This window comes from Aspergillus neoniger, assembly GCF_003184625.1.
Source record: "Aspergillus neoniger CBS 115656 unplaced genomic scaffold BO87scaffold_22, whole genome shotgun sequence".
NCBI classification, from domain to species: Eukaryota; Fungi; Ascomycota; class Eurotiomycetes; order Eurotiales; family Aspergillaceae; genus Aspergillus; species Aspergillus neoniger.
Window position 1 is genome coordinate 296,145 of NW_020291150.1, and position 26,528 is coordinate 322,672.

Sequence of the window (26,528 nt, forward strand, 5' to 3'; positions counted from 1 at the left end):
CCCCCCCCCATCCCCTCAACCACTCTCCAAAAGTCACCACCATTAACAAGTCCCCACAAAAAATAGACTACAGCGCCAGCCTCCCCCACAACCAACACGCGGGGCAAATCATCCTAAACCAGCCGGCCCCACCCCCAGCATTCTTCCACTTCCCCATCGGCTACGCCGGCCGCGCCAGTACCATCTCCGTCTCCGGTACCCCCGTCACCAGACCATCAGGGCACTTCTACGACCGAACCGACCCCTCATTCCCCCAGACAAAGAAAGTGATCTTCGGGCCATGTCGCGCACTAGACTACGAGCTCGAACTGGGGATCATTATCGGAAAACCCCTCCCTCGCGGACAGGGCCTCAAGGCGCAGGATGCGGAGGAACATATCTTTGGGTTGGTGGTGTTGAATGATTGGAGTGGTGAGTATACCTACCCCACCCCGCTTAGTTTAATCCACTACACAAAGGCAATACTAACAAGCCGGTTGGAATAAGCACGCGACATCCAAGGCCTCGAAATGATCCCCCTTGGCCCACTAAACGGGAAGAACTTCGCGACTACAATCTCCCCTTGGATCGTCACTCTGGATGCACTGCAGCCGTTTAAGACGCCCGGTCCGGAGCCGAGAGTTTCCCTCCCGGTGCATTTGCAGGATCCGGGGGAGTTTAACTATGATATTAGTGTTGTGACGGAGCTGGAAGGCGGTAGTGGTGGTGCTAGTACTGTGCTAGGACGGGGTAATGCGAGGGACCTCTTCTGGAGTATCAGACAGATGTGTGCGCATTTGGCGAGTACGGGGTGTGATTTGCGCACGGGGGATATTTTGGGGACGGGGACGGTGAGTGGGGAGGAGGAGGGGTCGTATGGGTGTCTTTTGGAGGTGACGGAGGGGGGGAAGAAGAGGGTGAAGTTGGAAGGAGGTGATGGGGAGGAGAGGGGATATCTGGTTGATGGGGATGTAGTGAAGTTGACGGCATGGGCTGGAGAGGGGGTGGGGTTTGGGGAGTGTGTGGGGCAGATATTGCCTGCGAGAGATTGAGTATTTCTTTTCATTGCACTATATGTGATATTACTCATGTAGACTGTTGAAAGGTTGAATGGAAGTAAAGATTGTGGATGATGAGTAAATATGAATATATGATACTAGGAACTAGATAAAAGTCAATACATGTCCCCTTTTCGTTTGCGCCGGCCGTGCCATCCCAGCCAACCAATCCCCTATACCGATGCATATATCAGACGCCTAGATAATTAAACAAATGTACAGCCTATATTGGCATCCCTCAGCTCCAGAGCGGCGGGTGGATGTACTCCTGCGCTCTGTCAAGAATGTTAGGTATCGTCCACTCGCCGCTGGTAGAGCTCTCCGGCGTGGGCGGCGGCAAGGATCCGAGACTCGGCGTCATGCTAGCCGACACAGGCGGAACGCCCATGCCTGGGTTGAGATAATTCGGTGATCCTGCTTGACTGGCACGAGCCGCCTGTGCATTGAATGCGCCTTCCAATTTCTCTAGCGCACGAAGGGTCTTTGTCAAGGGCTTGGCCCATTGAGTCTGCGTGTCGACAGCCACAGCGGCGGAGGCTGGAGATGCTGAGTTCAGACCCGCAGGGCTGGGCGCTGTGGTGCTTGGGGGTCTTGTGGCTGCACCGAGGCGGGCGCTGCTGTTGACTGGTGGGACCGCCGCGGCTTCTGTGGCGGCTCCGTAGTCGCCCTCGATATTAGCTCGTTCGGCGATGATCATCTTGAGTTGTTGTAGGAGGGTCCAGAACCTGGAGTGGCCCTTGACTTCCTCTGTGACTGCCAGTAGGAAAATCGAGCTGATGGCGCGTTGTAGGGCAATCCATGACCGTGAGGCGTGGGAACTGACGGTGTGCATCTCAACATATGCTTCCACGGTAGTCATCAGGTTGCTTACGCAGTCGGTGCGCATGCTGGATAAGGCGGGGTCACTGATGTCGGCGTTTGCTTTGAGCGCTGGCCGGCAGAGCTCAGAAGAGAAGTAAGATGAGTGCAGCTTGAGAACGACCCGTTCGAGGTGTTCGGTTGCTGAAAGGCAGTATTTGCGGTCTCGAAGATGTGGCCTGGCCTCTATCATGATTTGTTGAATCCGTTCTTTGTAGGTTTGGATCGTTTTGTAGCTTAGTTGTGAGTGCGGGCTCAGCATCCGGCTCCGGACCACCTCCAGCGCTAGTGATATGATCCGACACAGTGTCTCAAAATATGAGAGCTCGCCGGGCTTCCGGTCATCCTTGTAGGCAATTTCTGGCTGGCTGACGGCTGTCGTCGACGGCCGATCGTAAGATAGGGAGAAGTGGCTATCTTGCCATGCCATGGACCACCTAGACTTCATTAGAAATCGCCAGTCGTGATGCAGACTAGAAACTTACCACACGTGGCGTCTACGATATCGCTCAGCTGCAGTGAAATGACCTGACTCCACATGCAAGCCGAGCGCCAGCCCCATTCGAAGGGTCATACCAAGGAGAACATACGATATCCCGGGGTTCATGTTGTACGATAGCACGTTCCCAATCACTAGCAGCGTCTGCATGGCGTCTATTGTGGGCTGGGATAGGAAGTTGGTCATTCGAAGACACTGGTAGGAGCAGCATACTGCAATAGATCAGCACCTGCATTCTAGCACAAAGCAGACAGAACTTACCGTATACTTGAGATGTAAGCTCTCTTTCCTTCCCTGGTAAATCCGACGATTGGCAGCCGGAAGCAAGAACGGCAAACAGCAATCCCATATAGGCGATAGTGACACCAAAAGGTTTCTGGGCTTGATCGGCATCCGCCCGGTACATACCACCCATGGCAGCTCTATTCCGCAGCATAAGATCGAGGTTCATCTCGAATTGTGGGACATCTTCCAGCACCGGGTAGATGGCGCCTGCTATATCCCGGTAGTAGTAGAAAAACCTGTAGCAACCTTCGTTAACTCCACAACACTACCAAATCAGCTGTCGGTGCAGACTAACTCTTTGCACTGTTGGTCACTCGGCAGTGCGCTGCAGACGGCGCTTATATCAAAGGATGACATATCCGATGACCACAGGTCAACGAACGGATACGTCGCAGACTCGTTATCCAGACCCAGCTTCGGCAGAATCCCACCCTCAAGGAGCGCTTGAAGCTGATCCGATCCCGACTTATTGTTCAAGATGTAGGCCAAAACAGACCTGGATCCCAGGTGTACAGTGCCTTCACCAAACGTGTTCGGCGCATGGATGCCCTCTCGTTCCGGGGAGGCACCCTTGGATCTGTTACTCGCATCCCCGCTCCGCACGCTGCTCGTCTCCAGCGTCGAAGCCGGCCCTTCCTCGGCCTTTTCCAGACCCACCCGCAGGTTATTGATGGTTTGCTCCATCTCCTTCAATCTCGTGCGAACATTGTCCCATTCCTCGCGCGCAATCGACACACGGCCGCCGGTTGCTGTTATACCTGGCCGGCTCACACCCGGTTCTTGCTTTAGACGCACAGGAGGCTCGGGCGCGTACCCGAGATTCTCTGCACTCGTAGGCTGGCTACCAGGGATGGGGCCGTCGGGATAGGATTGCGGAAGCGAGCCGGTCATGACGCGCTTTTTCGAGGGACGCTCGTATGAACAAAGATCGGCATGATCGCGTTTGACACAACCGTCGCAAGGTAGGTTTCGATCGCACTTAACTTTGCGGGCGTGACACGGGTAACAGGCTTTAGGTTCGCGGGCCTTTCGCTTCGTTCGGATGATTGCGTCAACCTGAGATTGGGGCAGGTCGGAGACTGGTCTGGATGAGGCAGTCGAAGGACCTGAAGCCGTCATGTCGGGGCCCGCTACGGACGGCGAGTACGACACGGACGGCTGGTATGGGGACGTCATTGCAAGGCTATGTGAAATAAAACTGATAAAAGAGAGACTCGGTCTGAGATATGATCGGCGATTCGGCTAGATTAATGAGTGCGTGTTGCTGGTATACTGATGCTTTCCCACATGAACGTAGCGGAGTCGAGCGGGAGAAAAGAATGCGGCGGTGGCAGTCGTTGTAGGTTGCAGGGTTCACATCGATAGTGAGTACTATATAATTAGTCCATTGGCAGCAGGTTTCTAATGTCGGTTCAGATGAGCCAGGTTCGCATCATCTCGCAGCAAGAATATCACCGCGAGAGCTGGGCGCAAAGACGAAATGCTGAAGACGGACTTGGCCGAGCACCGACCCATACAGCATCCCATGACTAATCATGGTGTATAGTCACGTGCGTAAGAGGGGAAAGCTTGGCGGTGCCCTAAGCCCTATCTGGATTATCAGGGCCGGTGACGTAAGGCAGTGGCTGGTAATTATGGCTACCTAACCAACATGACAGCTTTCTAGAGTGAAAGTCCTACTTGTATCCTGCGCTATCTGCAGCTGCCTTGGCATATGTAGGCATGGGGTTATTAAACAGCCAAGCTATTCTAGTGACGGACGCTAATCTAACGGGATCAAGGATTGGAAGTAGATCCTTCTGTCACTCGCCCCATTGCATGCTGAATGATAGACAAACCAATCTCATAATCGCAGTTTGACGATGATTCCTTATCATTATTGTCCTCAAATCTTCTCCCAGGAGTACGTGTACGTCGCTGAGCTGTTATCCGGCACACCAGGCGTCGAACTCCAAAAATACGTTGCAGCCAGTGGATTACCGACAGCTTCAACAATAGGAGCCAACGTGAAGTTATGCCTTGGATCATGCTCCTCTAACAGACCATCCAGGACATCCTGCGGTGGAGCATAGTCCTGTGGTTGATCAAACAGGAATAAGGTAAAGTCGTGTACTCTGCTTGTTGCAGGCTGCGCAGGGTGATACGACGCCAGAGCATTGCTAGAATTGATGGAAATCCCGCCCTGCAGTGTGTAGTTCCATCCCACCAGTGCAGACGAGTTGTTGTATTGACCAAGCGACCAGGTACAAGGCTTGAGTATTGGTCCAACGTGGCGAAGGCCGAATCAGCAACGTCGTAATCCACCATCATGAGCATAGTATATGTTCCCGGGTAGGCGCTTGTAGAGTAGCCGGGATACACAGTCGGGTATGTAGTATCTATTTTGGACGAAATTAGCATACTAGATATCGATAGTGCTAAGACTTCGCTCTACTGGTATGGAAGAACGCTGGTCGTAACAGGAGCTACATACCGTTTGGATCTATCCAGGCTCCTGGAGTTATGATATTATCTCCAAATGAGACCCCTAGGTTGGTCTTGGTTTGTGGCCAAACACCAGCTGCTGTCTGGGCCATGGCAGCACCTACAGAAATACATAGCGAAATTAGTGTTGTTGTGTGCATCATAAGTGTCAAAGAGCATAGCGTAGTTGCAGGTTTATTCAAGCATGTCACTGTGTGCCTTTAGACTGGAACCTTGAGTAAGTAGGTTAGTAGCAAAATTGCAACTGCGGAGCAAAGTCCTTAAGCTGAGCTGAAGCCGCAATGTAACTTACTGGTCCCGAAGCGCCCACATAGTTGTTGTTGTAGTAGTAGCTTATGGGTCGCCGGATCAGGTAATCCGCCAATGGCTCCGCGGAGTGAGGGTGATAAGATTATTGGATGTAACATTCTCGGCCAATCTGACATACATGTTAATTTGGTAATACAGGTTTTAACTTATAGTATCCCGAGATTTACATTGATTTCGATTGCGAGTGGTAATTTGTATGTTAAAAATAGCCAAGAGCGACACCAGATCTCCACCGGCCCAGGAAAATAACATGGTTTTTATTTCAACTACTTGGCCGCACATTGACCACCAGTAGTAGTTAGGTGGAAAGAATCAGAGACAGAGAAGTCTATGATTGGGTTTTAATCTACAGAGATTATATAGTCTCTATTTGATCAAGATCAAGTACTTCACATGCAGGAAAGACTATGATGCGCTAACAGACATCATGCCTCAGTTTAGACTAGTCTTGCAAATTTCATCCTAGGTCTGCAACATGCCGCATAAAATTCTTCTAAATATTCATGAGTCATATATTAAGAGAGACGTGGTGTACATAAATGCTTGGTATCAACAACGCATCACTCTTTCAGGCATTTTGCAGGATCCAAGAGCAGAGATTAGTTGAGTATATATTGGGTATTAAGTTGCAGTCAAGGGGCCCACACGATCGATTGATCATTGTGCAGCTACTCTTCTGACTGCTTAACTTTTCTCTCCATTCTCTTCGTCGTCACTGAAGGCATAACGCGAAAACCGCCGAATGGACGCTCCTTTGAAGTAGAAGACGTATGGAATCGCGCAGCAAGCCAGCGCAATGAAAGCAAGCAACGAGCTTGCCCACTGGTACCCAAGGCGATCATACATCTGCTCAGTAAAGAGTACAGTAGATGCACCCCACATTGAGCGAAGGAATGTCTTAGCGGCAAGCGCAGATGCGGCCTGGTGCTGGTACGTATCCACTAAAAATAGGTCAGCAAGGGAGTCCTTATAGTCTTTTGATGGCGAGCATACCAAGATAATTATTGGCCGAATTATATAAGAAGATAAATCCGAATCCAACTGGCCAGCCTCCAATGGCAGGTCCGATCCAATGAATAGTGGGATATGAGGTCCAAGCAAAAATGAACAGTCCGATGGGTATAAGCCAACAAGAAAACATCATCGGGATCAATCGAGCTTCAGCAGGAGGCTTTCCTCCGTACTTAGCGTAAAGAGATAGGTAGTGCTTGTTGACAAAAGGCGCGCAAGCGGCACTCATCAGTACGCCAATGGCAAGTGGGATAAACATAAGACCGGTCGAGCCGGCACTCCATCCTTTCCCAGATTGGTATACCACAGGATAGCTGATATTGCAGTTAGTAAGGCGGTCATAATAGCAGATAGTACACTACTCACGCAACAAAGAACATGTACAGCAAACCGTATAGAACCGACATGTAAAGCGCGATGAACAGAACAATGGGTTCTAGGAACAGAAGCTGAAATGGGCGGAAGAGGAACACCCGCAATTTCTCGCCCATGGGTCGAGAATCTAGTTCCGTTTCCGTGACGTAGCTAGGATCGTCCTCTTGTTTTCTCAATTTTTTCGCCCTTCGCTTGAGAAGAGTTGGTGCATACGTCTCTGGAACAGTGAAGGTAATCAGCACCCAAGCAACAAATGCCAGGATTAACTGCAACCAGTAAAGCCACTTCCAGTTAGTAGCGTCGGCGAGATAACCGCCAGCCAGCGGTCCAATGGCAGGCCCAATGAATGGACTGGCTGAGAACGCTGCCATCGGAACACCTCGCTCTTCATTCTTCCAAAGATCGGCCAAAGTTCCACCCACTAGCGTCATGGGAGCACTGAACGCGATCCCATCAATAGCTCTGCAGACAATGAGGGTCCCGATATTTGGAGCTACGGCGCAGGGAATAATGAAAATGACAGCTAGTAAGAGCGTGCTTGCGTATATCATCCGCCGGCCCACCATTTCGGACAGGGGGGCAAAAGCCATGGGACCTGAACCTAGTCAGAGAAGTTTATCAAGCCAAATCACTGAGAGAGACTTACCGACACCAAAGCCAATAACGAACACAGTAACGACGACAAGGCTAACCTCTCGAGAAACGCCGAATTGTTCTGCAGGGCCTTCGATATCGGCCGTGATGACACTACTAGCGAAAGCGACGACAAAGCATGTGAATGAGACCACCATGGTACAATACCATTTGAAGGCTTTGGACCAATTTTTTGGGTTCTCGGGGTCGTCGACACTGAAGGTTACCAGCTTCCAGTCTTCCATTTTCCCTGTAGCAGCGGACCGGACTGGTTTGATGATTTCTCCTGTGGTGGTTTCCGTCGTGTATTCCTCCATGTTGGCGTTCTCGGTCACCTGACGATAGGGTAGATCCAAAGGATCGGTCTCAGTTGTGAGAGCTCGTGAGACATGATTATTTGAATAGTTGGAGTGGTATGTTTCATCCATATCTTGAGAGGTCGTCGTGCGAGGCAGACACCCGTGCAATGATTAATATTGTTCTGAGATGTACATGTAAACCCCAGTAGCCACGCGAGGGCTTTGCTTGTATATATAGACGGCCATGCCTGCTATGATCGCCGGTAATTTGAAGGTTCTAGTTCGGTCGTATACGAGGTAGAAGGAAGTCCAAGTATCCATGGGAGACATATTTCCTGAAAGGGCAGTACGTAGGGCAGTATGTCGGGCCGGTTAGCAGACATCTTACTCTATCAGGAAGTTAGCGAGCTAGCCTGATCAGGGAATATGCCACGAGAGTATAAGTACTATCACGGCTCCTACTTATTGGCTTCAGAAAAAGCTTTATAATGCTTTCTTCAATTTCATTAGATGCAAGCGCGTGTCCAATATCGGAGCACATTCTCAGGTGAGTTTAGAGAGATAAGGTGTGCATAGTTCAACACTCTCTCAGAAAATCTTGACTTGCAAGGTATGCCATCTCATTTCAGACAGACATTTATAGAAGTAATCGGATAGAAGGAATATTTCTCAGGTGAAGAGCCCATTGAACCATGGCTTTGCCGCCATGGAGCATTGCGTGGCTTTCATGCTAAATCCAAAGCGCTAAGGCCTGAGTCTGCCACCTCCATTGCATATGAAAAGAAGTCTCCGCTGCCAAGCTGCAAAGCCAAGGATTAAAGTGCATTGCTGTTACTTGAAGATTTCGTGGTTTCCGCCAGCAACCCGGAAAGGTGCCTCGGAGCATGTTTCCCAAATAGGAAAGTTTCCCTACATGGAGACAATCGGTTTGTAATGGAAAAGGAGAGCCAGGACATTCTTGTGGAGTCCATCAATCTAGACCAGAATGTGTTTAGTTTTCTTTATCAGATCGTAAGTTTTGATCTTTGCATCTAATTGGGCCAACAGAAAATGCTTTAATCATATAGTGTGAACAATATCGAGAATGGACCTTTCCACGACATCAGCGGGCACAATCAACCGCTCATCAACCACTCAACGCCACAAGGAGCTATCTCTGAGCTATGGCCCATCCTGGCTCCATTCAGTTGAACAACCCGATTGTTTTTATATGATCCATAACAAAGCTCGATGATGGAATGTCTGTGGTCAGCGTTTTCCGAAGACTTTGACGGCATTGGGTGAACGCGTATTTTGGTACTCTGGGTCTACTAGTCTCATCATAAACTGCTACATCAAACAGATTATAGTTGATATCAGTGAGCTATCCATTCCATGACACCCTCATAGCTACTTTGTGGCGAATGTTAAAAATGTCATCGACGATTACCTGCAGGCCTGAGGCAGAAGCGTACAGTTTTCCGGGGAAAAGCGACAGTGCACGTGAGCGATAAGGAGGCGATAAGCCGGAAGCGGATTAGCGCGGGGTGGTTTTTCCCACCCGCAACCGTGGAGGAGAATAATTTTGTGACTCGACGAGCAGCTCAACGCCCCGTCGCTGTGCTCCTCAGTCAGTCGAACTCACACGCGAGAGGTGTGTCTGTGACACCTTCATCCAGGGGACTACATTGTTCCCCTTATCCAAGTACAACACTACATTCCGTTCTACCCTCCCACCTGTTTCCTAAATTCCGCACCGACCGAATCCCCACAACTTCACAATGGCCTCCGACTCCACCTACTTGGCCATCTCTGGCTCTGTTGCCTTCTCCCGTTCTCGTGGTCGTGCAATTGCTGCCAGCATTGGTGCACAGGATGTCCGTGCCCAATGGGTTCATTACGTTTACCTCTCCCAGCCGCTGGACGCTCCCCAACAAGGTGTCTTGGAACAGCTCCTTCACTATGGCGATATCACCGACGTCCCGCCCTCGTTCAGCGCCGAGGATGGTCCTTCCGATGTCTTCCACATCTTCCCCCGCACTGGTACAATCTCCCCCTGGAGTTCTCAGGCTACCGGTATCTCCCATGTTTGTGGTCTGCGCAAATACGTCAACCGCATTGAGCGAGGTATGAAGATCTCCTGCCTGCGCGCAGGCTCTGGCGAGTACAAGTCGGGATACCAGGACATCTTGCACGATCGGATGACTCAGGTCATCAGCGAGGAAGAGCCTGACTTGCACCTGATGTTCTCTGAGCACAGCCGTCTGCCGCTCGAGACGATCCCCCTACACGGAAGTGGCAAATCTCCCAAGGAGGTCCTGCAGGAGGCAAACAAGCGGCTCGGATTAGCTCTTGAAGAGTCCGAAATCGAATACCTGGCTGAAGCCTATGGTCCCAATGGCCCTATTGCTCGCGATCCGACCGATGTCGAGCTGTTCATGTTCGCTCAGGTCAACTCCGAGCATTGCCGTCATAAGCAGTTCAACGCATCGTGGGTAATCGACGGAAAGCAGATGCCTAACAGTCTGTTTGCCATGATCCGCAACACCCACAAAAAGCATCCAGAGTACACTGTCAGTGCCTACAGCGATAACGCTGCTGTCCTTGAAGGAGACGAATCCGCTTTCTGGGCTCCCAACTCGGCCACTGGTGAATGGAACCACACTAAGGAACTTGTTCATTTCCTGGCTAAGGTCGAAACACACAACCACCCCACAGCCGTTTCCCCCTACCCCGGTGCTGCGACCGGATCTGGTGGTGAGATTCGTGATGAAGGTGCCGTGGGCCGGGGTTCGAAGCCCAAGGCTGGTCTCTCCGGTTACTGTGTTTCCGATCTCCTCATCCCGGATCTGAGGCAACCTTGGGAGCTCGATGTCGGTAAGCCCAACCACATCGCAAGCAGTCTGGACATCATGCTCGAGGCACCCATCGGTAGTGCTCATTACAACAACGAGTTCGGACGGCCCTGCATTTCCGGTTACTTCCGTACCCTCTTGACTGAAATCGAAGTTGGTAACGGCCAGACTGAGCTCCGCGGCTACCACAAGCCCATCATGATTGCTGGTGGTGTCGGAACTGTTAGACCCGACCATGCCATCAAGAAGCCCGAGGCTGTCAAGCCTGGAGCCTTCCTTGTTGTGCTGGGTGGGCCTGCCATGCTGATTGGTCTCGGTGGCGGTGCTGCCTCTAGTATTACCTCTGGTGAAGGATCTGCCGACCTTGACTTCGCCAGTGTGCAGAGAGGTAACGCTGAAGTTCAGCGCAGGGCTCAGGAAGTGATCAACGCATGCACGGCTATGGGTGACAACAACCCCATTAAGTTTATTCATGATGTTGGTGCTGGAGGTCTTTCCAACGCTCTTCCCGAACTGATCCATGACTCTGGTCTGGGAGCCACTTTCGAACTTCGTGAGGTGGACAGTGCCGACAAGAGCATGAGCCCCATGCAGATCTGGTGCTGCGAAGCTCAGGAAAGATATGTGCTGGCCGTTGGCGAGGAGAGCATGAACAAGTTCACTGCTATTGCTCACCGTGAGCGTTGCGGTTTCTCTGTCGTCGGCCGTGGTGGTGGCACGTCGGAGGAAGAGAAAAGGCTTATTCTCTTGGACAGGGACTCCACTGAGTACCCCAAGCCCATTGATCTGCCTCTCTCTGTCCTTTTCGGAAAGCCTCCGAAGATGACTAGGGTCGTGGATTCCCGCAAATTGAAGCTGCCCGCTGTGGATGCCAGCCTCACCACGTATCTCCCATCGATGGCCTCGAACAACCTCGAACTCATTGGTGAAGCCGCGAACAGGGTCCTGTCTCTCCCTGCTGTTGGCTCTAAGTCTTTCCTCATCACCATCGGTGACAGGACGGTCGGTGGTCTCACTGCCCGCGACCAGATGGTTGGCCGGTGGCAGACTCCTGTTTCCGACGTTGCTGTCACTGCCACGGCATTGGTTCAAGGTGTTAAGACCGGTGAGGCTATGGCCATGGGTGAAAAGCCCAGTCTTGCTTTGATCTCCCCTGCGGCTTCCGCTCGCATGGCAGTCGCAGAATCTCTTATGAACATTGCTGCCGCCGACCTGGTCGACCGTCTGAGCCGTGTGAAGCTTTCCGCCAACTGGATGTCGGCTAGCAACCACCCAGGCGAGGGTGCTGCCATCTATGAGGCTGTCGAGGCCATTGGTATGGATCTCTGCCCCAAGCTTGGCATCAGCATTCCTGTTGGAAAGGACTCTATGTCCATGAAGATGAAGTGGAAGGATGAGGCTTCTCAGGAAGCCAAAGAGGTTACTGCCCCCATGTCTCTGGTCATCACTGCCTTCGCCCCTGTTGGCAACTTCCGGAAGACCTGGACCCCTGCCCTTCGGCGTCCCGAGGAGGTTGGCGAAACTGTTCTCATGTTCGTTGATCTTTCTTTCGGTCGGAAGACTCTGGGTGGTTCTGCTCTTGCTCAAGTCTTCAAGCAGGTTGGTGACGAGTGCCCTGACGTGCGTGATGTTGAGATCTTCAAGGACTTCTTCGATGCTACGCAGTCTTTGCAAGACGCCGGTATCGTTCTGGCCTACCACGATCGCTCCGACGGTGGTCTGTTCACCACTCTTGCGGAGATGATGTTTGCTGGACGCTGCGGTGTTGAGATCATGCTCGACAACATTTGCTCCAGCTCCAGCACCAAGGATGTTGTGGAGACTCTGTTCACTGAGGAATTGGGTGCCGTGTTCCAGGTCCGCAAGGAGCACGAAATTCAGTTCCGCTCTTGCTTTGCCACATGCGGTCCTCCTGCTGGTCTGATCCACAAGATTGGACGTGTCTCCGAGAAGCCGAAGACGAACCTTACCATCTACCACAAGCACACCCTGGTGTACCGCAACAGCCGCGCCAACCTCCAGCAAACCTGGGCCACCACCTCCTACAACATGCAGAAGATCCGTGACAACGCTGCTTGCGCCGATCAGGAGTTTGCCAGCATTGCCGACGATGCCGACCCTGGTCTGTCCTGGAACCTGACCTTCGACCCGAAGGACAAGGCCATGCCTTTTATGACCAGTCTGACTCAAATGTCCCCCTTCAGCAACAAGCCCCGTGTTGCCATCCTCCGTGAACAGGGTGTAAACAGTCAAGCAGAGATGGCCTTTGCTTTCAGCAATGCTGGCTTCTCTGCTGTTGACGTTCACATGACCGACATCATCTCCGGCCGTGTATCCCTCTCCAGCTTCGTTGGTCTCGCCGCCTGCGGTGGTTTCTCTTACGGTGATGTCCTGGGTGCTGGTCAGGGTTGGGCCAAGTCTGTCCTGCTGCACGAGAACACCCGCAACGAATTCCAGTCCTTCTTCCAGCGTCCTGACACTTTCGCTCTTGGTGTCTGCAACGGTTGCCAGTTCCTTTCGCGTCTTAAGGATCTGATCCCTGGCGCTCAGAACTGGCCCAGCTTCGAGCGGAACGCCAGCGAACAGTACGAAGGTCGTGTCTGCATGGTCCGCGTCTCCGACCCCAATCCTTCCCGCCCCAGTGTTTTCCTGCACGGCATGAACGGCTCCTCTCTCCCCATCGCTGTCGCCCACGGAGAGGGTCGTGCCTCGTTCGCTCCCGCTTCCGGCACCACCCCTCAATCGTTCGTCAACGACGGCGGTGCTGTTGTCCAGTATGTCGACACTGCCACCCTCAAGCCGACCATGAAGTACCCTGCCAACCCCAACGGCAGTCCTGAGGGTATTGCCGGTATCCGTAACGCTGATGGTCGTGTCTTGGCTATCATGCCTCACCCCGAGCGTACTGTTCTGGGTGGTATTGCCAGCTACCTGCCTAGCAAGGCTGAGGAGTGGGGTGACATTGGTCCTTGGGGCCGTGTCTTCTACAGCGCCAGAAGATGGGTTGGTTAAAAGGGTAGCCCATACTCAACTCTTTTGCCACTTTTTTTTGGCCTCGTTTCTTCATATCTCAAAAATTGGGGGTGCTTTTGTCGAATGCCTGCTATATCAGTGGCGAGAAAATGTGCGGCGCATGTTATTGGCTTTTACGATATAAATTATACTATGAACTTTTTTTTTTCCACATTAAACTTGATGCATTTACGATGACATGTTGTGAAATAATCTCTTTTTGCCTACCTTGCAAATACTCTATCTACATAGGAAATAGGAATCAGAATGTGATCTTTTTTTTCAATAATTACGTGGGACATAGCTCTTCTGCAGTTGGGGGGGGGGGGGGGCTTTTCAATGTTATCCGCTCCCTACATGGCCGTCTCTCGGCATTACAGTTTACGATCAAATAAAACGTGCCAACCTTCATGTTTGAATGGGACTATCGGCTATATTAACATTATCTGGCATGTTAATGTGAAAAATGTACCCTTTGTTACTTTGTTACATTATTTATTCAAACTGGACCATCATGGCAGTTAATAACACAAGACGTTTCAATTCCCGGGTATCATAAACCTATCCTATCCTAACCATTTCCCAAAACCCCCGGCACAAGAAGAAATTACAGTACAAGACTCTGCTGCTGACCGCTTGCCTTCCTCCACTCGAGCTTCTCGGCCAACATCTCCCAACTTAGTTGGCCATCGACACGCCCTACACCCCTCAGATCAGCCACAATGAACGCTAACAGACGATTGAACTGGTCTTTGATATCTCGGAGTCGTTGCATGTAGTGCGTTTCGTGAAACGAGGCAGCGAGGTTGTCTTCTTCTGCGTCGGAGTCATTGTCATCGTCCTCATCGCTTGGGTCATCCTGGTCAGGTTCAGAGCGCTGTGCATTTTTGCGATGCAATGATTTTGCGCTCTTGGTAGCGGTGCGCGTCGGATCGAGGTTATGGTCACCATAGCGTGAGTTTTGGATGTCTGCGAAGCTGACGCAGAGGTCAAGAATGGTGATGATAGCTTGGTGAAGAGTATTGAGGTTGGTGGAGAGGAGGCATTGTTCTTCCAGTGAGTGCATGAAGGAGCGATGCGCCGCTATCATGGCGTCCACGTCTGCAGAGGCCGAAAGATCTTTGCCCAGGGAATGCGTGGCTGCAGAGATGACAAAATCCGTCATGTGACTGTATACAACGTTCAGGAACCAGAGCATGTTGTGTCTGAGAGCGTAGCTCAGCGTGTTGTTCCTTGAGTCTTGGATCTTATCGGATTGGTTATTGTGCTGCAGTCGTTGTTTTACTATCGTGTGTTTGGCTCTGCGGAGTTGCATGAGGAATGTAGAGATTCGCCGGTAGCCCAAAAGAGTATCCTTTGTGATTATATTGGCTACAGGCCAAGGCAAGATGTAGTCGAATGAAATGGCGTCCAGCACCTTGACCGAGCGGCTGCGGCTAATTGCATTGCTGTGTGCTTCTTTTGGTGTTCGGACGATAAGCCTAGAAGGATCGATGAATGGCAGGGTACTGAAGGCGCTTTGGGCCACTTCAGTGAGCAGGAATCGATCGCTCCAAGCGCCTTTTCCTCTATCGATAAGTTCGAATATCTTGCTGTCAATTGGTCCGAAGATGCTCATATTTTTGCCGAGATAAATATACTCAAGTGCTTGGAGTGACGTCCATAAGCCACATTGCTGGCCAAGCTCCCTCCTTAGCAGAGCCGAAGTGTGGGCATGGTTTTCATCGACTAATCTTCCGAATGAAGACTCGAGCAGGACGGAGAACGGGAGGCAGAACGAGGATGAGTCTGGCGGCAATACTTCGTCCAATGTTAAAGAGACCTTCCGAGGACTCTCGTTGTCCTCGGTTGTGTTCAGATGTCGCAGAAAAACCATGCTTTTGCCAGTAATGAAGATCTTGTGAGCAAAAGGTCGGATAAACTTCGGGGAATTCGAGAGCATCGAAGCCTTATCCAATGCGTACCAGTCATGCCATAACGTTCGCAGGTCACCGTCACTTTGACTGTTGCTTATGAAGAATCCAGCTACAGAGTCATCCAATTGGCCTTTTTCCATCCACATACGGATGGGATGTGCATAGGTTTCGAAGCATGAGAAGAACGTTTCAGCAAGGGACTTGAACATGCCATCGTCACCAGCAGCTTGTGTCAGGCACATGAGATCATAAAGTGAGTCGAGGCATTGCGTAGCAGTATTTGAAGTGGTAGGCATTAAGCTAGACACAAGGTCAGACAACATCAAAGGCAGTCTGGACTCCCGCCAAACATCTTCAGAGAGCTGCAGAAGACTAATGGACACGATTGAGGCCTGAGTCAGGTACTGGTGTTGCACGTTAGATAGAAACATATCGAACTTTCTTAGGCAGCTCTCCAGACCCCGGTGAAGCGTTTGCATATAAGGAATCTCCTGTGGCGCGTTGCAAAATTGCCTAAGGACGTCCAGTTTCGCTCCTGTCGAGCTTAGGGATTGCATTAATGAGAGAAATGCCTCATTCGACAGGTCTGCGATGGTAAATCTTCGGTCTATTTCGACATTACCATCAAATCGCCAAAATAGAGACGTAGGGAGACCTTGCAACATGAATATAGTCTCCCTTACTACCTGAAGCTCGGTAATGACTTGAGAAGCCGGACCAGCCTTGTCAGTGACCGGACTCCCCTTGTCTCTCCAAAATTGTGCTTTAGCAATCGAATCGATGAACTCATCATTTTCTCCAGAGGTGAAGACTTCGTCAGGGATCATATAGTCCTCCTCCGTCGTGACAGACGTTTCTGGTTGATTGCGTGTATGGTAGCTGTCAGTGGACACTGATGCAAGGTCTTCATCAGAGGAATCAGCGCCATAATCTACATCTTCCCAGATATCCTCGCCACAATATGCTGATCCAGTGGCGTCCAATTCATCCCAGACAAGTGCTTTCGCTTCCTCTCTGGGCTTGGCTGCTACCACTTGATCTACCCTGGACCGCTGCGCAGGGCGGTCTGCCAGCTGCAGCAGTAAAGATAGAATTTCGGGGAACCATGAGCTTTGGTGCTCTTGCAGCTCCGTTAGTCGGATACGCAAAGCGTCAGCCAACTCATCCCTACAAAGGACTTGGAATTTCTCCTGCAGCCCTTCAAGTTGGCTGGCGACGGCGAATTGATCCGTGCGCGCATAAGCATGCGACTTGAAAGTGTCTTCAGTCCGACGTTTTATTGTCCTGAAATGTGTAGTGTCCTGGACAGGAGCGTCAGCATGAGATCTGCTTTACATTATGGGCTTGAGTGCAATGCCTTTCTATCGGACTTCGCAACGGCTATAATTAGCTCATCTGTCAGCGCGCTCACATTGGCTGCGACGGCCATGATAGGCCATGGAGCAAGCGACAATTGCGGAAACTACTGAGAGGGGACTAGATAGATCGAACACACAAAGTCACCATTATTATTGCTGGTTGCCAGGAGGTGGTTACGCGGCGTGGGCGGCAGATCGGAGACAACTAATGGCTGACGACTTGCCATCTTGGGCATGTGGTCACGCTAGGCCCGATGGGGGAAGGCGGCAAAGAATCCAGAGTCGCGGCGGCGGCGATAGCAACTCAAGTAGACTCCAAGTCTCCCTCTTGGACTCGCCAGCTCTCCTGTCGCTCCTTCTCCTGCCATCTCTTCCTCCGGGGTTCGCTGACAGGCAAGATGGCTGTCGCAAGGCCCATTCGCATGCTGGGTGCCTCGTGCATCATCCTCATCCTCTTCCTCATCTTCCAGATGAATAAAACGCCCACCTTCATTAGTAAGGGGCCATACGCAACACAGCCGTATGAGGGCATAACTTCAGACCCTCTCAAAGAGCGTACGCTCCCCCAACGTCATTCTCTTGCCTTCTTTCGCATCATCTCTATTACCTCTGCTAACTCACTTTCTCATTTCCACAGCAACTGGAGAACCGACAGGTCATTTATGGCGTGCGACAGATGGCGACTATTCTCCCGACAGCACCGACTCCCCTCGGGCCAGCGCGGCACTGATCTCTCTCGTCCGCAACGAGGAGCTCAACGAGCTGATTCCATCCATGCGTGATCTCGAGCGCACCTGGAACAGCAAGTTCAACTACCCCTGGATCTTCTTCAACGACGTGCCGTTCACTGAGGAATTTAAGAAGCGCACACAGGCGGAAACCAAGGCGAAATGCTACTACGGTAATTAGACACCAATCCAACCCGACTGACATTTATTGTCTAACTTTTCCTTGCAGAGCTGGTGCCCAAGGAACACTGGGAAGTCCCTGAGTGGATCAATTGGGATCTCTTCAAAGAGTCGGCGCAGATCCTGAAGGAGAAGAACATCCAGTATAGTGATAAGGTCTCCTACCACCAGATGTGCCGCTGGAACAGTGGCCTGTTCTACCAGCATCCCGCTCTTGCCAAATACCGTTACTACTGGCGAGTCGAGCCCAAGGTCAAGTTCTTCTGTGATGTGGACTACGACGTTTTCCGTTACATGGCCGACTACAACATTACATACGGTTTCACCATCAACCTTTTCGACGCTCCGGAGAGTATTCCATCTCTTTGGCCCGAGACCAAGAAGTTCCTCGCCGCAAACCCCTCCTATGTTTCGGACAACAACATGATGAACTGGCTCACTGATGACCAACTCCGCCCGGAGCACACCGAAGGAGGAAATGGTTATTCTACCTGCCATTTCTGGTCCAACTTCGAGATCGGAGACATGGAGTTCTTCAGGGGCGAGCAGTATTCTGCTTACTTTGACCATCTGGACCGGTCTGGTGGTTTCTTCTACGAGAGATGGGGCGATGCTCCTGTACATTCGATTGGTGTTGGTCTCTTCGCGGACGCAGCCAAGGTTCATTGGTACGTTGAAAATGCCCCGACTTGTTCGATAGCTATCTTACTTACGAGTTTGTCTTGATCAGGTTCCGTGACATCGGTTACAATCACATTCCCTACTACAACTGCCCCAACTCGCCGAAGTGTTCCGGCTGCACACCCGGCAAAATGTATGCTGGTGAATCTTGGCTGGCTAAGGAGGATTGCCGGCCTAGCTACTTCCACCATGTCGGAACGCACTAGACGTGCTGGCACAAAATAATGCTGCATTTTATTCGATTTATATGTGCATAATAGCGGCGCAGTTATTCTCCGCGGCTTTGAAACCGGTTCTGCAACAGGTGCAACGAACAGGTATCGTTCCCCTGGCGCATAGGCCTCATGATCTCGGCCTCGGAACCTGGGGGGTTCACCCCGGTAATAGAGATCTCGTGTCGTCCAGTGTTGCAAGTTGCCATGCACACCTCAATGCAAGTGTCAATCACGGCCTCATTTCATTCTCCTATAACATACACCTTCATGACATGAGTCATTCAAAAACCAATATCAGAATTTCGGCGGCGTTTGACGGCTGGGTTTCTTTTCCCTATATTCTTCCTTTCTTGTTGTTCCTACTATTTATAGTCTTCGTTGTGTTATGCTACCTTGAAGAGGATCGCTGGAGCGGGCCTTGGCTGTATCTATATATTTCATGATTCTCATACTGCTTCACGCTATCGATGCAATAAAAGACTCCTGAGTACATCAGATTAGATGCTGCTGTTTTCCACGGGTTAGCATTATGATTCGTCTTTTCCGTCTATCCTCGCTTTGGTCAGGGCACTCTTCTCTTCATGCTGCTCCAGACTATCCAACTCGGTTCAACCCCTCCAGCATCTAGATTGAGCCCATCTTCAAGCAGATTATTGATGGAATGGAAAAGAAAAAGACACCCTCTTATTTTCCGCACTATCACCAATAATACAGAGTACAGATAAATGCTCACAAAATTTATAGTAGCACTGGTATAGAAAAGCACGCGTGCACCTCCATTCCACCCCCAGACAGTCAGGAAGTCGGAAGCAGATGGCGTTAATCAGAGACGGCCCACCGAATAGATCAGCGACTTCAATCGATTCCAACTGCACTCTAGAGTATGTATACAGCTTTCCTATCACAATTGACGGGGGAAGGAGCAAAATGAAACATGACGAGTTATATGTCGGGACGTGCCGTTTACGCCTCCTCGGGGTAGAGCTCCTCACGGAGAGCAACACCCAGCTCCTGGCGGAGACCCTCAAGGGCCTCGAGGTATTGCTTGTACTGCTCCTGGGTCTCAACCTTGGCCTTGACACCTATTTGTGGAATAGAGAGAGAAATCGTAAGTTCAATTGTCATGTAGAGGGAACGGTAATGAATGGGGGAGGAAAAAGCGCACCCTCGAAGATCCGGACAGCGGTGGGGTAGTCGTTGACGCGACGAGCAGCCTTCAGAGCAGCGGTGAGGACCTCAACGGAGGGAACGAGATCGTAGGCGAAGCAGTTGTTGAGATTACGCTGGATGGAGGGAAGAGTAACTTGTCAGCAATGATGTCTGATATGGCGCCAAGGGGGTGCGGACGGTCCGGTTTCATCTGCCAATGGCAGCTTTGCTGATTATATGGGGGAGGGAATTGATAGGGACGGATTGGAATCGTGCGGCATGGGCATATTAGCTTACCTGGAGCTCGAAGACATCCTGGACACCGTCGAATTCCTTCTCGAATCTACCGAAATATTGGGGTTAGTTATACGGGTGGAATTCGCGGGTTGGTGTTGTATCATCAGGAAGGATGTGTGAATTGTCTCGGAGGCTGGTGGTGGGAAGCCCTGAGATCGGGGATCGTGCAACGCAGGGAGCGTCGGAACCCAATGGCTTCACGGAAGGTAATTGCATACCTGGCAGAGAACTCCTCGTATGTCTCGTCCTCGTGGTGACCGCCGAAGCGCTTAGCGGAGGTGCTGAAGCTGGGACGGGCGATAGCCAGAGCAACGGGGGCCTGCACCCGGGGACGGGGCAATTGAGCAGCTCTGATGAAGCCGGAAGGGCGGACGGCACGGGTCGCGACGCGGAAGACGGAGATGGGCGACATGGCGAGAGGAGGGTGGGTTGTGGAGGTGGACGAATGGACGTGGGTGAGGGGAGATCAGGACGGGCGAGGTGTTGACGAAGTTCGAAGTCAGAGGTTCTGCCGGCTACGCTAGGATTTTGCGGGTGGTGTGAGGTTGTTGCTGCCTCAGGCCGGTAGTCAGGTCAGCCCGTCATTGATAATCGCCTGCTTCTCTTTTGCGGCTTGCGGCTTTCCCGTTCGCGCCCGAGTCCACGGATACCTCAGGCAGAAATAGGCATGCTGTCATTCGCTGCCTCAGGTCTCTCCCCCATCCGGATTTCTATATGCCGTTGATGATTGGCGGATGTCGATGTGCCCTGATTGTCGGTTCTGATTGGCTAGTCAGTCCATGCCTCGGAGCGACTTGGACAAACATGACTAATCACCACCAAACAAGTTATCAAACAAGGTCACGGTATCAGATTCAGGGACTCGCGCTTGAAATGAAGGTTCTCCTGGTGGTCCGCATCCCGGGACTTCAACTGCGATCCTTTGAGTTTACACCCCCATGTGGCGATCCTTATATCTCCTCCAAGCCTCAAATTTGAATCAATCCTTTGTCTCCAATGTAATCTAAACTTGATGCTGCTACTAGTAGCAAGGACTGATGCTCCTATAAGGTACTGATCGAACCAGCCGTCTCCGTTATATATACTATTTGGTTTGACTCGGAGTTCGGAGTAGTACAACGTCACAGTTTGTTGACAGGGTTTTTCGAAAACCAATGGAATGCGTCAGACATGTTTTACCTTGAATTTACCTTGTAAAGATCTAAGACCATGCGCATTGCACACATTAGAAATCTGGATCGATCGGGTTTCAGAAGGTTGCGGCAAGTGCCCTAGGGACCCTGGTTATCTGTTTCAATTTACCATTAAAGCTTGCGCCCGTTCAAGTTCCAAAATTGAGACGAAATTATTCAATGTCTTGTCAATAGGCTACCCTAGCACGTAATCACGCTTTCTGCCCAGAGTGATTGACTACTTATGTCTGTATTGAGGCTGATGAAGGATGGACAGTATGTATCTAAGCGAGAGGCAGACCAAGCATGTGAACGGGAAAGTGAGGTGGTCTGTGATTTCCCCAGAAGGTCGAACATGTTTGACGGAACCAGTGAACTGCCGACTATTAGTGGCCAGATTGATACATCCCAATCTAATTTGAAACGGCACATCTGGGGCACACCCCTCTCAACGTGCCTGGCAACTCCATCGATATGCAGGAAATGTTAAGCTTGAGGATAAGATTAACAGACAATGACGCTGAAAGCAATTAAGCCAAGGATTGTAGCGGCGGACACAAAATTCAGTGCCTGGGAGACCCGGAGGCCGGAAGGCACATGATCGCCGGGCCCTAGAGCAAAATGCCCCTTTTCAACCGCTGGCCGAGGCTGCACTAGTCCGCATTCGGACCCTGCGGGCGCGCCGGGAAGCCCAAAAAAAAGACACGCGGATTGATCCTCCTTCCATTGCAAGGCAGGCCAGCTCTTATTCCACCCTCTCCACCTTTCCTTCTGCTTCTTTTGCTTCTTCCCTCCTCTTCTCCTTCCTCTGTACCCCCCTCTATCTCGCTTGCTTCGCTTCTTTCCTTCCTTTTATCCTCCTTCTCGTCTGCTTTTCTTCTTTTCCCTTCTTCCACCCCCAGTTCCTTCGGCTGTTTCGGTCCGCATTCCTGCGACCTGTTGAGAAAGCGAAAAAGGGAGCGTTCCGCTGTCATTCTTCCGGAGTTGTCTCTCTTCGACTGCACTGTCGCATACATTGCTTCGTCTTGATACCTTGAGATTCACTTCACCATGGATGTCCTGCAAAGTCTGCCTTTGCCGTCAATTGACCGGCCGTTTGGCATTCACCTATGGCCTATCTTCGACAAGGCCTTCGAGCTGGTGGTGGGCTATCCCGCCAGCGAATTTCGCTTCGAAGAAGGCGTGACGCCCATGTCTACTTTCAAAGAAACCGCCGTGGCGCTCGTTGCCTACTATGTCATCATCTTTGGTGGCCGTGAGTTCATGAAGAACAGACCTGCCTTCAAGCTCAACACTCTCTTCATGATCCACAATCTTTACCTCACCCTGATCAGCGGCACTCTCTTGGCTCTCTTCATTGAGCAGCTTCTCCCTACTGTCTGGAGACATGGTATCTTCTATGCTATCTGTGATCACGACGGTGGATGGACGCGGCCTCTTATTGTTCTGTACTACGTAAGTACTCACGGCGCTGGACAAGTATTGCTCCGATCGGATCCGATATGCTAACGATATCGCGAATAGCTCAACTACTTGACCAAGTACCTCGAACTCATCGACACTGTCTTCCTGTTCCTCAAGAAGAAGCCTCTTACCTTCCTTCATACCTACCACCACGGCGCTACGGCGCTTCTCTGCTATACCCAGCTTATTGGTTTGACTGCGGTTCAATGGGTTGTCATTGACATCAACCTTCTGGTGCACGTCGTCATGTACTGGTACTACTTCCAGAGTGCCCGTGGTATCCGTATCTGGTGGAAGGAGTGGATCACCCGTCTCCAGATCATTCAGTTCGTCATCGATCTCGGTCAGTAACCATTTCAAGCTCCGTCCTCGCTTCAACTAACCGGATTGCAGGCTTCATCTACTTCGCTTCCTACACCTACTTCTCCTCTACTTACTTCCCCTGGGTTCCCAACATGGGCAAGTGCGCCGGCGAGGAGTTTGCCGCCTTCTCCGGCATGGCTGTCATCAGCTCTTACCTCTTCCTTTTCATTTCCTTCTACGTCGCAACCTACAAGAAGGCTGCCAAGGCCGGCCGTCCCCGCCGCAACACTGGCAAGCAGGCTGTTATCGACATGGCCAAGTTCGAGGTCTCTGCGCCGCACGCTGACGCCAAGGGCAACAACAAGTCCAACGGAGCTGCTGTGTCGACCGGTCGTGCCAATGGCCCGGTTACCCGCTCCCGCAAGGCTTAAGTCATGGGATCTCATCTAATCCAATCAGGGAAGCGCGATAGCGCATCTCTCGGTGCTTTGCTCGCTCGCAACCTGCCCTTGCGAACGATGTCTCAACCCCACTTATCTTTATTCTCACGCCTCTGCCGATGTTGGCAAACTCCACGGCTTAGCGACGGAGTACCCCAACCACACAATGCCCTTGGATTCCACCCTTGATGTTTCACACCCGGCACCCCAAAACTTTATATTTATTTAATGAATGACCCTGACGACCCTGGTCGCCTTGCTTTGCGACCAGCTTATGCATGTGGCACCGCTGCTTTGCAGGGAAGGCGCCAAGCTAATCCCAGCGAGGGCGTATTGGAGTGGGTGAAGTTCTCCCTGGGGATATGTCAGGCAAGATCCTGCACTGGCTGTTTCCAGGCTGTATTCTAGATGTTTTTCTACTTCGGGCAGTCGTTTGTGCGCTGCTGGACGTTGACATTTCCGACGCGATTCCTAGTGGAGCATTATAGACGATAAGGTCAACGTAAATGTAATCATGGTTATGTGTCTTTGTTTAATTGATCTTTACCTGTACATAATTGATTACTAATAATCAAAAACGCATGGTTCTGTTTACCACACGTGTTTGGTATGGGTGCACAATTGGTCTTGGGCGTCAAGAACGAAGGAGAGTCAAAGGAGGATTGCGAAATAAAGAATAAGGAAGGAGGATTTGGGCAACAAAACGGCTGGCTTTCAATAAGCCATCGGACGGCGTGTTAAACGGCAAAAACGAGAAACGGCTGGGCGGGCAGTAATTCAATTGACTGACTATATGGTAAGACTGCGGGAGGTTGGGTTGATGTGCCATTTGCCCATCGATTAATCACATTTATCAATAGTTTTCCCGAGGGCAACGGGCGGTCAACAGGCTTCCTGTTTTTGAGCTTCGGTGGATGGCTCGAACAATTGAGGTCGCTTGTGGGTATGACAGCATGACAGGGCGCAATATCGCGATGTTAGTCGCTAGGAGATCGGAGTTGCTGGAAAGGCGGGATCGACCCTCGAAGTTACTCCGAGCCGAGATCGTCATGTCAACTATCTATCACGGCTCTCGATGGCCTTTCTCCACCTCCCTCTCAGCTTCCTGCTGACAATCAGGTACAATATGCATATGGTTCTCAACCTTCTAGAGCATTCTGCTGAGCGGAAATATCTAAACTCAGTTATAAGTGATTAATTATCACTTACCGGTCAATTGTTAATCTGGTCTGGAACCCAAGGGCAAATACTGTTGTAAGTGACTATTGCTACTATGTATAGGCGCCATAATCTAAGCTCTAAGCCCGACCCGGGAGTGGCTCCAATGGGCTGAAAGCTTATCACTGCCACCTCGCCTTCTCGTGTCCATTGCTCCTGTGAATCCCTCGATCTTGCAGTCGGCTGGAGCCGTGGATCCTGCGCAGATCCAATGGTTCATGCAGCTAAAGTGACAGTGTCCTTTCTCATCTGCCTAACATCTCCACTCTTTGCAGAGTACGCTGTCTTGCTACCACGAGCTGGTCTACCTAATTACTTGGTCCGTGTGGGATCGCCCAATAGACGATGCCAATGGCTTGGACTATGAGATCTATACGCAGTAGTTTGGGGTTTAGCTTGCCTAGTTGCTATTTTCTTTTTCACAATGGCCAGCGATGCTGAGCCGTATGGGTCCATTGCTGCATTGATGCCAGAGTCCGATACGGCTTTGGTGATGATTCTGTTGAGGATCAACGTGAGTAGAGCAGAGCACTGACCTCGTTATTGCGCTTCTTCGAGGATCTTCACGCTCGGATGAGAGGAGCTCAGTGATCCGAAGTATCCAGACCATGATGCCATGGGCTCTGGGAACAGCATAAAAGGGCCCTCGATTCCTGCCCTTCTGTCTGTATTCCATCCAGCATCACAATCGCATTATCTCTCCAATCCTCTACAAAGAAACACTTCTACTTTAGTTTTTATAACTAATCTTTACCACTACAACCGACACCATGCGTTTCTCCGTCATCTCTGTTTCCCTCCTCTCCCTCTTCGCCTCCTCGGCTCTGGCTATCCCCTCCGCTTCTGGCGCCTTGAGCTGCAGCGATGTCAGCTCTGAGGTCTCTGGCTACGAGCAGCGTCTCGCAAAGGCCACCGACACCAGCTCTCCCAAGTACCAGGCCGCCCAGAACCTGATCAACTCTGCCAAGAACCTCGAGTCTGCCGACTGCGGCAGCTCCAGCAAGAGATCCTACTACCCCCCCGAGAGCACCGGTCTCATTGGAGAGATCCTGAACGCTGTTGACTCGCTCGTGAGTATCCCATCCATAACATAGTGCCGGTTTATGGTATCCCATCTGACTCGACTTGGCAATCTAGCTCGAGACTCTCGGTCTGTAAACGACCAACCTATCACCGAGAAGCGCGACTCTCGACGTCGCGCCTGGGATCGTCCCGATCAAGTTCCCTCACAGAGTCGCCGGACGATGGAGGGATGCAATGTTCAGGATGACCTCGGTATAGGTTTTTTCCTGAAGGGTTTCCCTATATCACAATGCAAATGCAGGGGTCAGGGATCTGAATGGAATAATGGCGATGTTTCCTATGTTAATAATGGAGATGTACGGGTATAGCTAATAATAACAACCTGTCTACTGAACTGTTTTGCAGAAAAGCGTAGCGAATTGTACCTTCCGCTTAGTTGTAGGATTTTTCTTGGTATTATCCGGTCCGGTAATATCAACTTGATCCCACGCGTGCTTTTTTCTAGGAAAGAGCCTGAGTGCAGTCATGAGTCACAGCCCGTCGAATGGGATCTTGCGCTTTTGTCGAAAGTTAGATAGAAATCTGGTGTTTATACGAATGAATTGAAGATGACACAATTCTGCTAGTCAATTAAATTGAATGTTTTCGTATAGGAAGATTCCGTGAAGTCGCTGCCAACAAAACAAACCAAGAATACTAGATCTTCGAAACAAAGTTAAAATGTGCGCAAATATACACATTTTTCAAT

The 26,528-nt window shown here is 51.0% G+C and overlaps 12 protein-coding genes across 12 annotated transcripts; 6 read left to right on the plus strand and 6 right to left on the minus strand.

The window, feature by feature from the left end:
- Positions 1-65: 65 nt before the first annotated feature.
- On the plus strand, positions 66-1,089 carry BO87DRAFT_439688 (fumarylacetoacetate hydrolase family protein; the record flags this gene model as incomplete). Its single annotated transcript, XM_025627937.1, has 3 exons — positions 66-411; positions 487-997; positions 1,074-1,089. Coding segments are annotated over 3 exons (873 nt in total), but the record flags the coding sequence as incomplete, so codon positions are not given.
- An 83-nt stretch (positions 1,090-1,172) lies between these two features.
- BO87DRAFT_407893 (putative C6 transcription factor) lies at positions 1,173-4,147 on the minus strand. Its single transcript, XM_025626109.1, has 4 exons — positions 2,975-4,147; positions 2,656-2,915; positions 2,381-2,606; positions 1,173-2,332 (listed from the first exon to the last, which is right to left on the minus strand). The coding sequence occupies exons 1-4, from the start codon at positions 3,853-3,855 to the stop codon at positions 1,276-1,278; spliced, it is 2,424 nt and encodes an 807-aa protein (XP_025478308.1). The 5' UTR covers positions 3,856-4,147; the 3' UTR covers positions 1,173-1,275.
- A 417-nt stretch (positions 4,148-4,564) lies between these two features.
- Positions 4,565-5,360, minus strand: BO87DRAFT_407894 (uncharacterized protein; the record flags this gene model as incomplete). Its single annotated transcript, XM_025626110.1, has 3 exons — positions 5,153-5,360; positions 4,912-5,057; positions 4,565-4,861 (listed from the first exon to the last, which is right to left on the minus strand). Exons 1-3 carry the CDS (start codon positions 5,304-5,306, stop codon positions 4,565-4,567), a joined length of 597 nt encoding a protein of 198 aa, XP_025478309.1. The 5' UTR covers positions 5,307-5,360.
- A 681-nt stretch (positions 5,361-6,041) lies between these two features.
- BO87DRAFT_362044 (MFS transporter) lies at positions 6,042-7,963 on the minus strand. The gene is made up of 4 exons (XM_025621614.1): positions 7,505-7,963; positions 6,850-7,453; positions 6,466-6,797; positions 6,042-6,413 (listed from the first exon to the last, which is right to left on the minus strand). The coding sequence occupies exons 1-4, from the start codon at positions 7,917-7,919 to the stop codon at positions 6,157-6,159; spliced, it is 1,608 nt and encodes a 535-aa protein (XP_025478310.1). The 5' UTR covers positions 7,920-7,963; the 3' UTR covers positions 6,042-6,156.
- Positions 7,964-9,371: 1,408 nt separating this feature from the next.
- Positions 9,372-13,925, plus strand: BO87DRAFT_377895 (phosphoribosylformylglycinamidine synthase). The gene has a single exon (XM_025623668.1). It carries the CDS (start codon positions 9,551-9,553, stop codon positions 13,634-13,636), a length of 4,086 nt encoding a protein of 1,361 aa, XP_025478311.1. The 5' UTR covers positions 9,372-9,550; the 3' UTR covers positions 13,637-13,925.
- Positions 13,926-14,243: 318 nt separating this feature from the next.
- On the minus strand, positions 14,244-17,080 carry BO87DRAFT_362050 (putative gamma-tubulin complex component GCP5; the record flags this gene model as incomplete). Its single annotated transcript, XM_025621615.1, has 2 exons — positions 16,910-17,080; positions 14,244-16,853 (listed from the first exon to the last, which is right to left on the minus strand). The coding sequence occupies exons 1-2, from the start codon at positions 16,979-16,981 to the stop codon at positions 14,244-14,246; spliced, it is 2,682 nt and encodes an 893-aa protein (XP_025478312.1). The 5' UTR covers positions 16,982-17,080.
- Positions 17,081-17,235: 155 nt separating this feature from the next.
- On the plus strand, positions 17,236-19,116 carry BO87DRAFT_99148 (glycosyltransferase family 15 protein). The gene is made up of 4 exons (XM_025629720.1): positions 17,236-17,465; positions 17,548-17,811; positions 17,868-18,486; positions 18,549-19,116. The coding sequence occupies exons 1-4, from the start codon at positions 17,309-17,311 to the stop codon at positions 18,703-18,705; spliced, it is 1,197 nt and encodes a 398-aa protein (XP_025478313.1). The 5' UTR covers positions 17,236-17,308; the 3' UTR covers positions 18,706-19,116.
- A 561-nt stretch (positions 19,117-19,677) lies between these two features.
- BO87DRAFT_427397 (cytochrome c oxidase subunit VI) lies at positions 19,678-20,572 on the minus strand (the record flags this gene model as incomplete). The annotated part of the gene is made up of 4 exons (XM_025627402.1): positions 19,678-19,796; positions 19,880-19,997; positions 20,161-20,206; positions 20,379-20,572. The coding sequence occupies 4 exons, from the start codon at positions 20,570-20,572 to the stop codon at positions 19,678-19,680; spliced, it is 477 nt and encodes a 158-aa protein (XP_025478314.1).
- Positions 20,573-21,409: 837 nt separating this feature from the next.
- BO87DRAFT_398277 (uncharacterized protein) lies at positions 21,410-22,306 on the minus strand (the record flags this gene model as incomplete). The annotated part of the gene is made up of 4 exons (XM_025625362.1): positions 21,410-21,448; positions 21,634-21,777; positions 21,846-22,003; positions 22,087-22,306. 4 exons carry the CDS (start codon positions 22,304-22,306, stop codon positions 21,410-21,412), a joined length of 561 nt encoding a protein of 186 aa, XP_025478315.1.
- Positions 22,307-22,382: 76 nt separating this feature from the next.
- Positions 22,383-23,530, plus strand: BO87DRAFT_427398 (elongation of very long chain fatty acids protein; the record flags this gene model as incomplete). The annotated part of the gene is made up of 3 exons (XM_025627403.1): positions 22,383-22,787; positions 22,857-23,139; positions 23,190-23,530. The coding sequence occupies 3 exons, from the start codon at positions 22,383-22,385 to the stop codon at positions 23,528-23,530; spliced, it is 1,029 nt and encodes a 342-aa protein (XP_025478316.1).
- Positions 23,531-24,651: 1,121 nt separating this feature from the next.
- On the plus strand, positions 24,652-25,167 carry BO87DRAFT_377900 (uncharacterized protein). Its single transcript, XM_025623669.1, has one exon. It carries the CDS (start codon positions 24,969-24,971, stop codon positions 25,122-25,124), a length of 156 nt encoding a protein of 51 aa, XP_025478317.1. The 5' UTR covers positions 24,652-24,968; the 3' UTR covers positions 25,125-25,167.
- Positions 25,168-25,249: 82 nt separating this feature from the next.
- Positions 25,250-26,140, plus strand: BO87DRAFT_377901 (uncharacterized protein). Its single transcript, XM_025623670.1, has 2 exons — positions 25,250-25,827; positions 25,895-26,140. The coding sequence occupies exons 1-2, from the start codon at positions 25,528-25,530 to the stop codon at positions 25,913-25,915; spliced, it is 321 nt and encodes a 106-aa protein (XP_025478318.1). The 5' UTR covers positions 25,250-25,527; the 3' UTR covers positions 25,916-26,140.
- The last annotated feature ends 388 nt before the right edge of the window (positions 26,141-26,528 follow it).

Coding starts and splice junctions, on each gene's coding strand:
- BO87DRAFT_407893 (XM_025626109.1), bottom strand. CDS start 3,855: ATGACGTCCCCATACCAGCCGTCCGTGTCGTACTCGCCGTCCGTAGCG. Junction 2,607..2,655: donor GCTTACATCTCAAGTATACG/GTAAGTTCTGTC, acceptor GATCTATTGCAG/TATGCTGCTCCTACCAGTGT. Junction 2,333..2,380: donor TATCGTAGACGCCACGTGTG/GTAAGTTTCTAG, acceptor AATGAAGTCTAG/GTGGTCCATGGCATGGCAAG.
- BO87DRAFT_362044 (XM_025621614.1), bottom strand. CDS start 7,919: ATGGATGAAACATACCACTCCAACTATTCAAATAATCATGTCTCACGA. Junction 7,454..7,504: donor CGTTATTGGCTTTGGTGTCG/GTAAGTCTCTCT, acceptor GACTAGGTTCAG/GTCCCATGGCTTTTGCCCCC. Junction 6,414..6,465: donor TTCGGCCAATAATTATCTTG/GTATGCTCGCCA, acceptor ACCTATTTTTAG/TGGATACGTACCAGCACCAG.
- BO87DRAFT_377895 (XM_025623668.1), top strand. CDS start 9,551: ATGGCCTCCGACTCCACCTACTTGGCCATCTCTGGCTCTGTTGCCTTC.
- BO87DRAFT_99148 (XM_025629720.1), top strand. CDS start 17,309: ATGGCTGTCGCAAGGCCCATTCGCATGCTGGGTGCCTCGTGCATCATC. Junction 17,812..17,867: donor CAAGGCGAAATGCTACTACG/GTAATTAGACAC, acceptor TTTTCCTTGCAG/AGCTGGTGCCCAAGGAACAC. Junction 18,487..18,548: donor GACGCAGCCAAGGTTCATTG/GTACGTTGAAAA, acceptor TGTCTTGATCAG/GTTCCGTGACATCGGTTACA.
- BO87DRAFT_377900 (XM_025623669.1), top strand. CDS start 24,969: ATGGTTCATGCAGCTAAAGTGACAGTGTCCTTTCTCATCTGCCTAACA.
- BO87DRAFT_377901 (XM_025623670.1), top strand. CDS start 25,528: ATGCGTTTCTCCGTCATCTCTGTTTCCCTCCTCTCCCTCTTCGCCTCC. Junction 25,828..25,894: donor TGAACGCTGTTGACTCGCTC/GTGAGTATCCCA, acceptor TTGGCAATCTAG/CTCGAGACTCTCGGTCTGTA.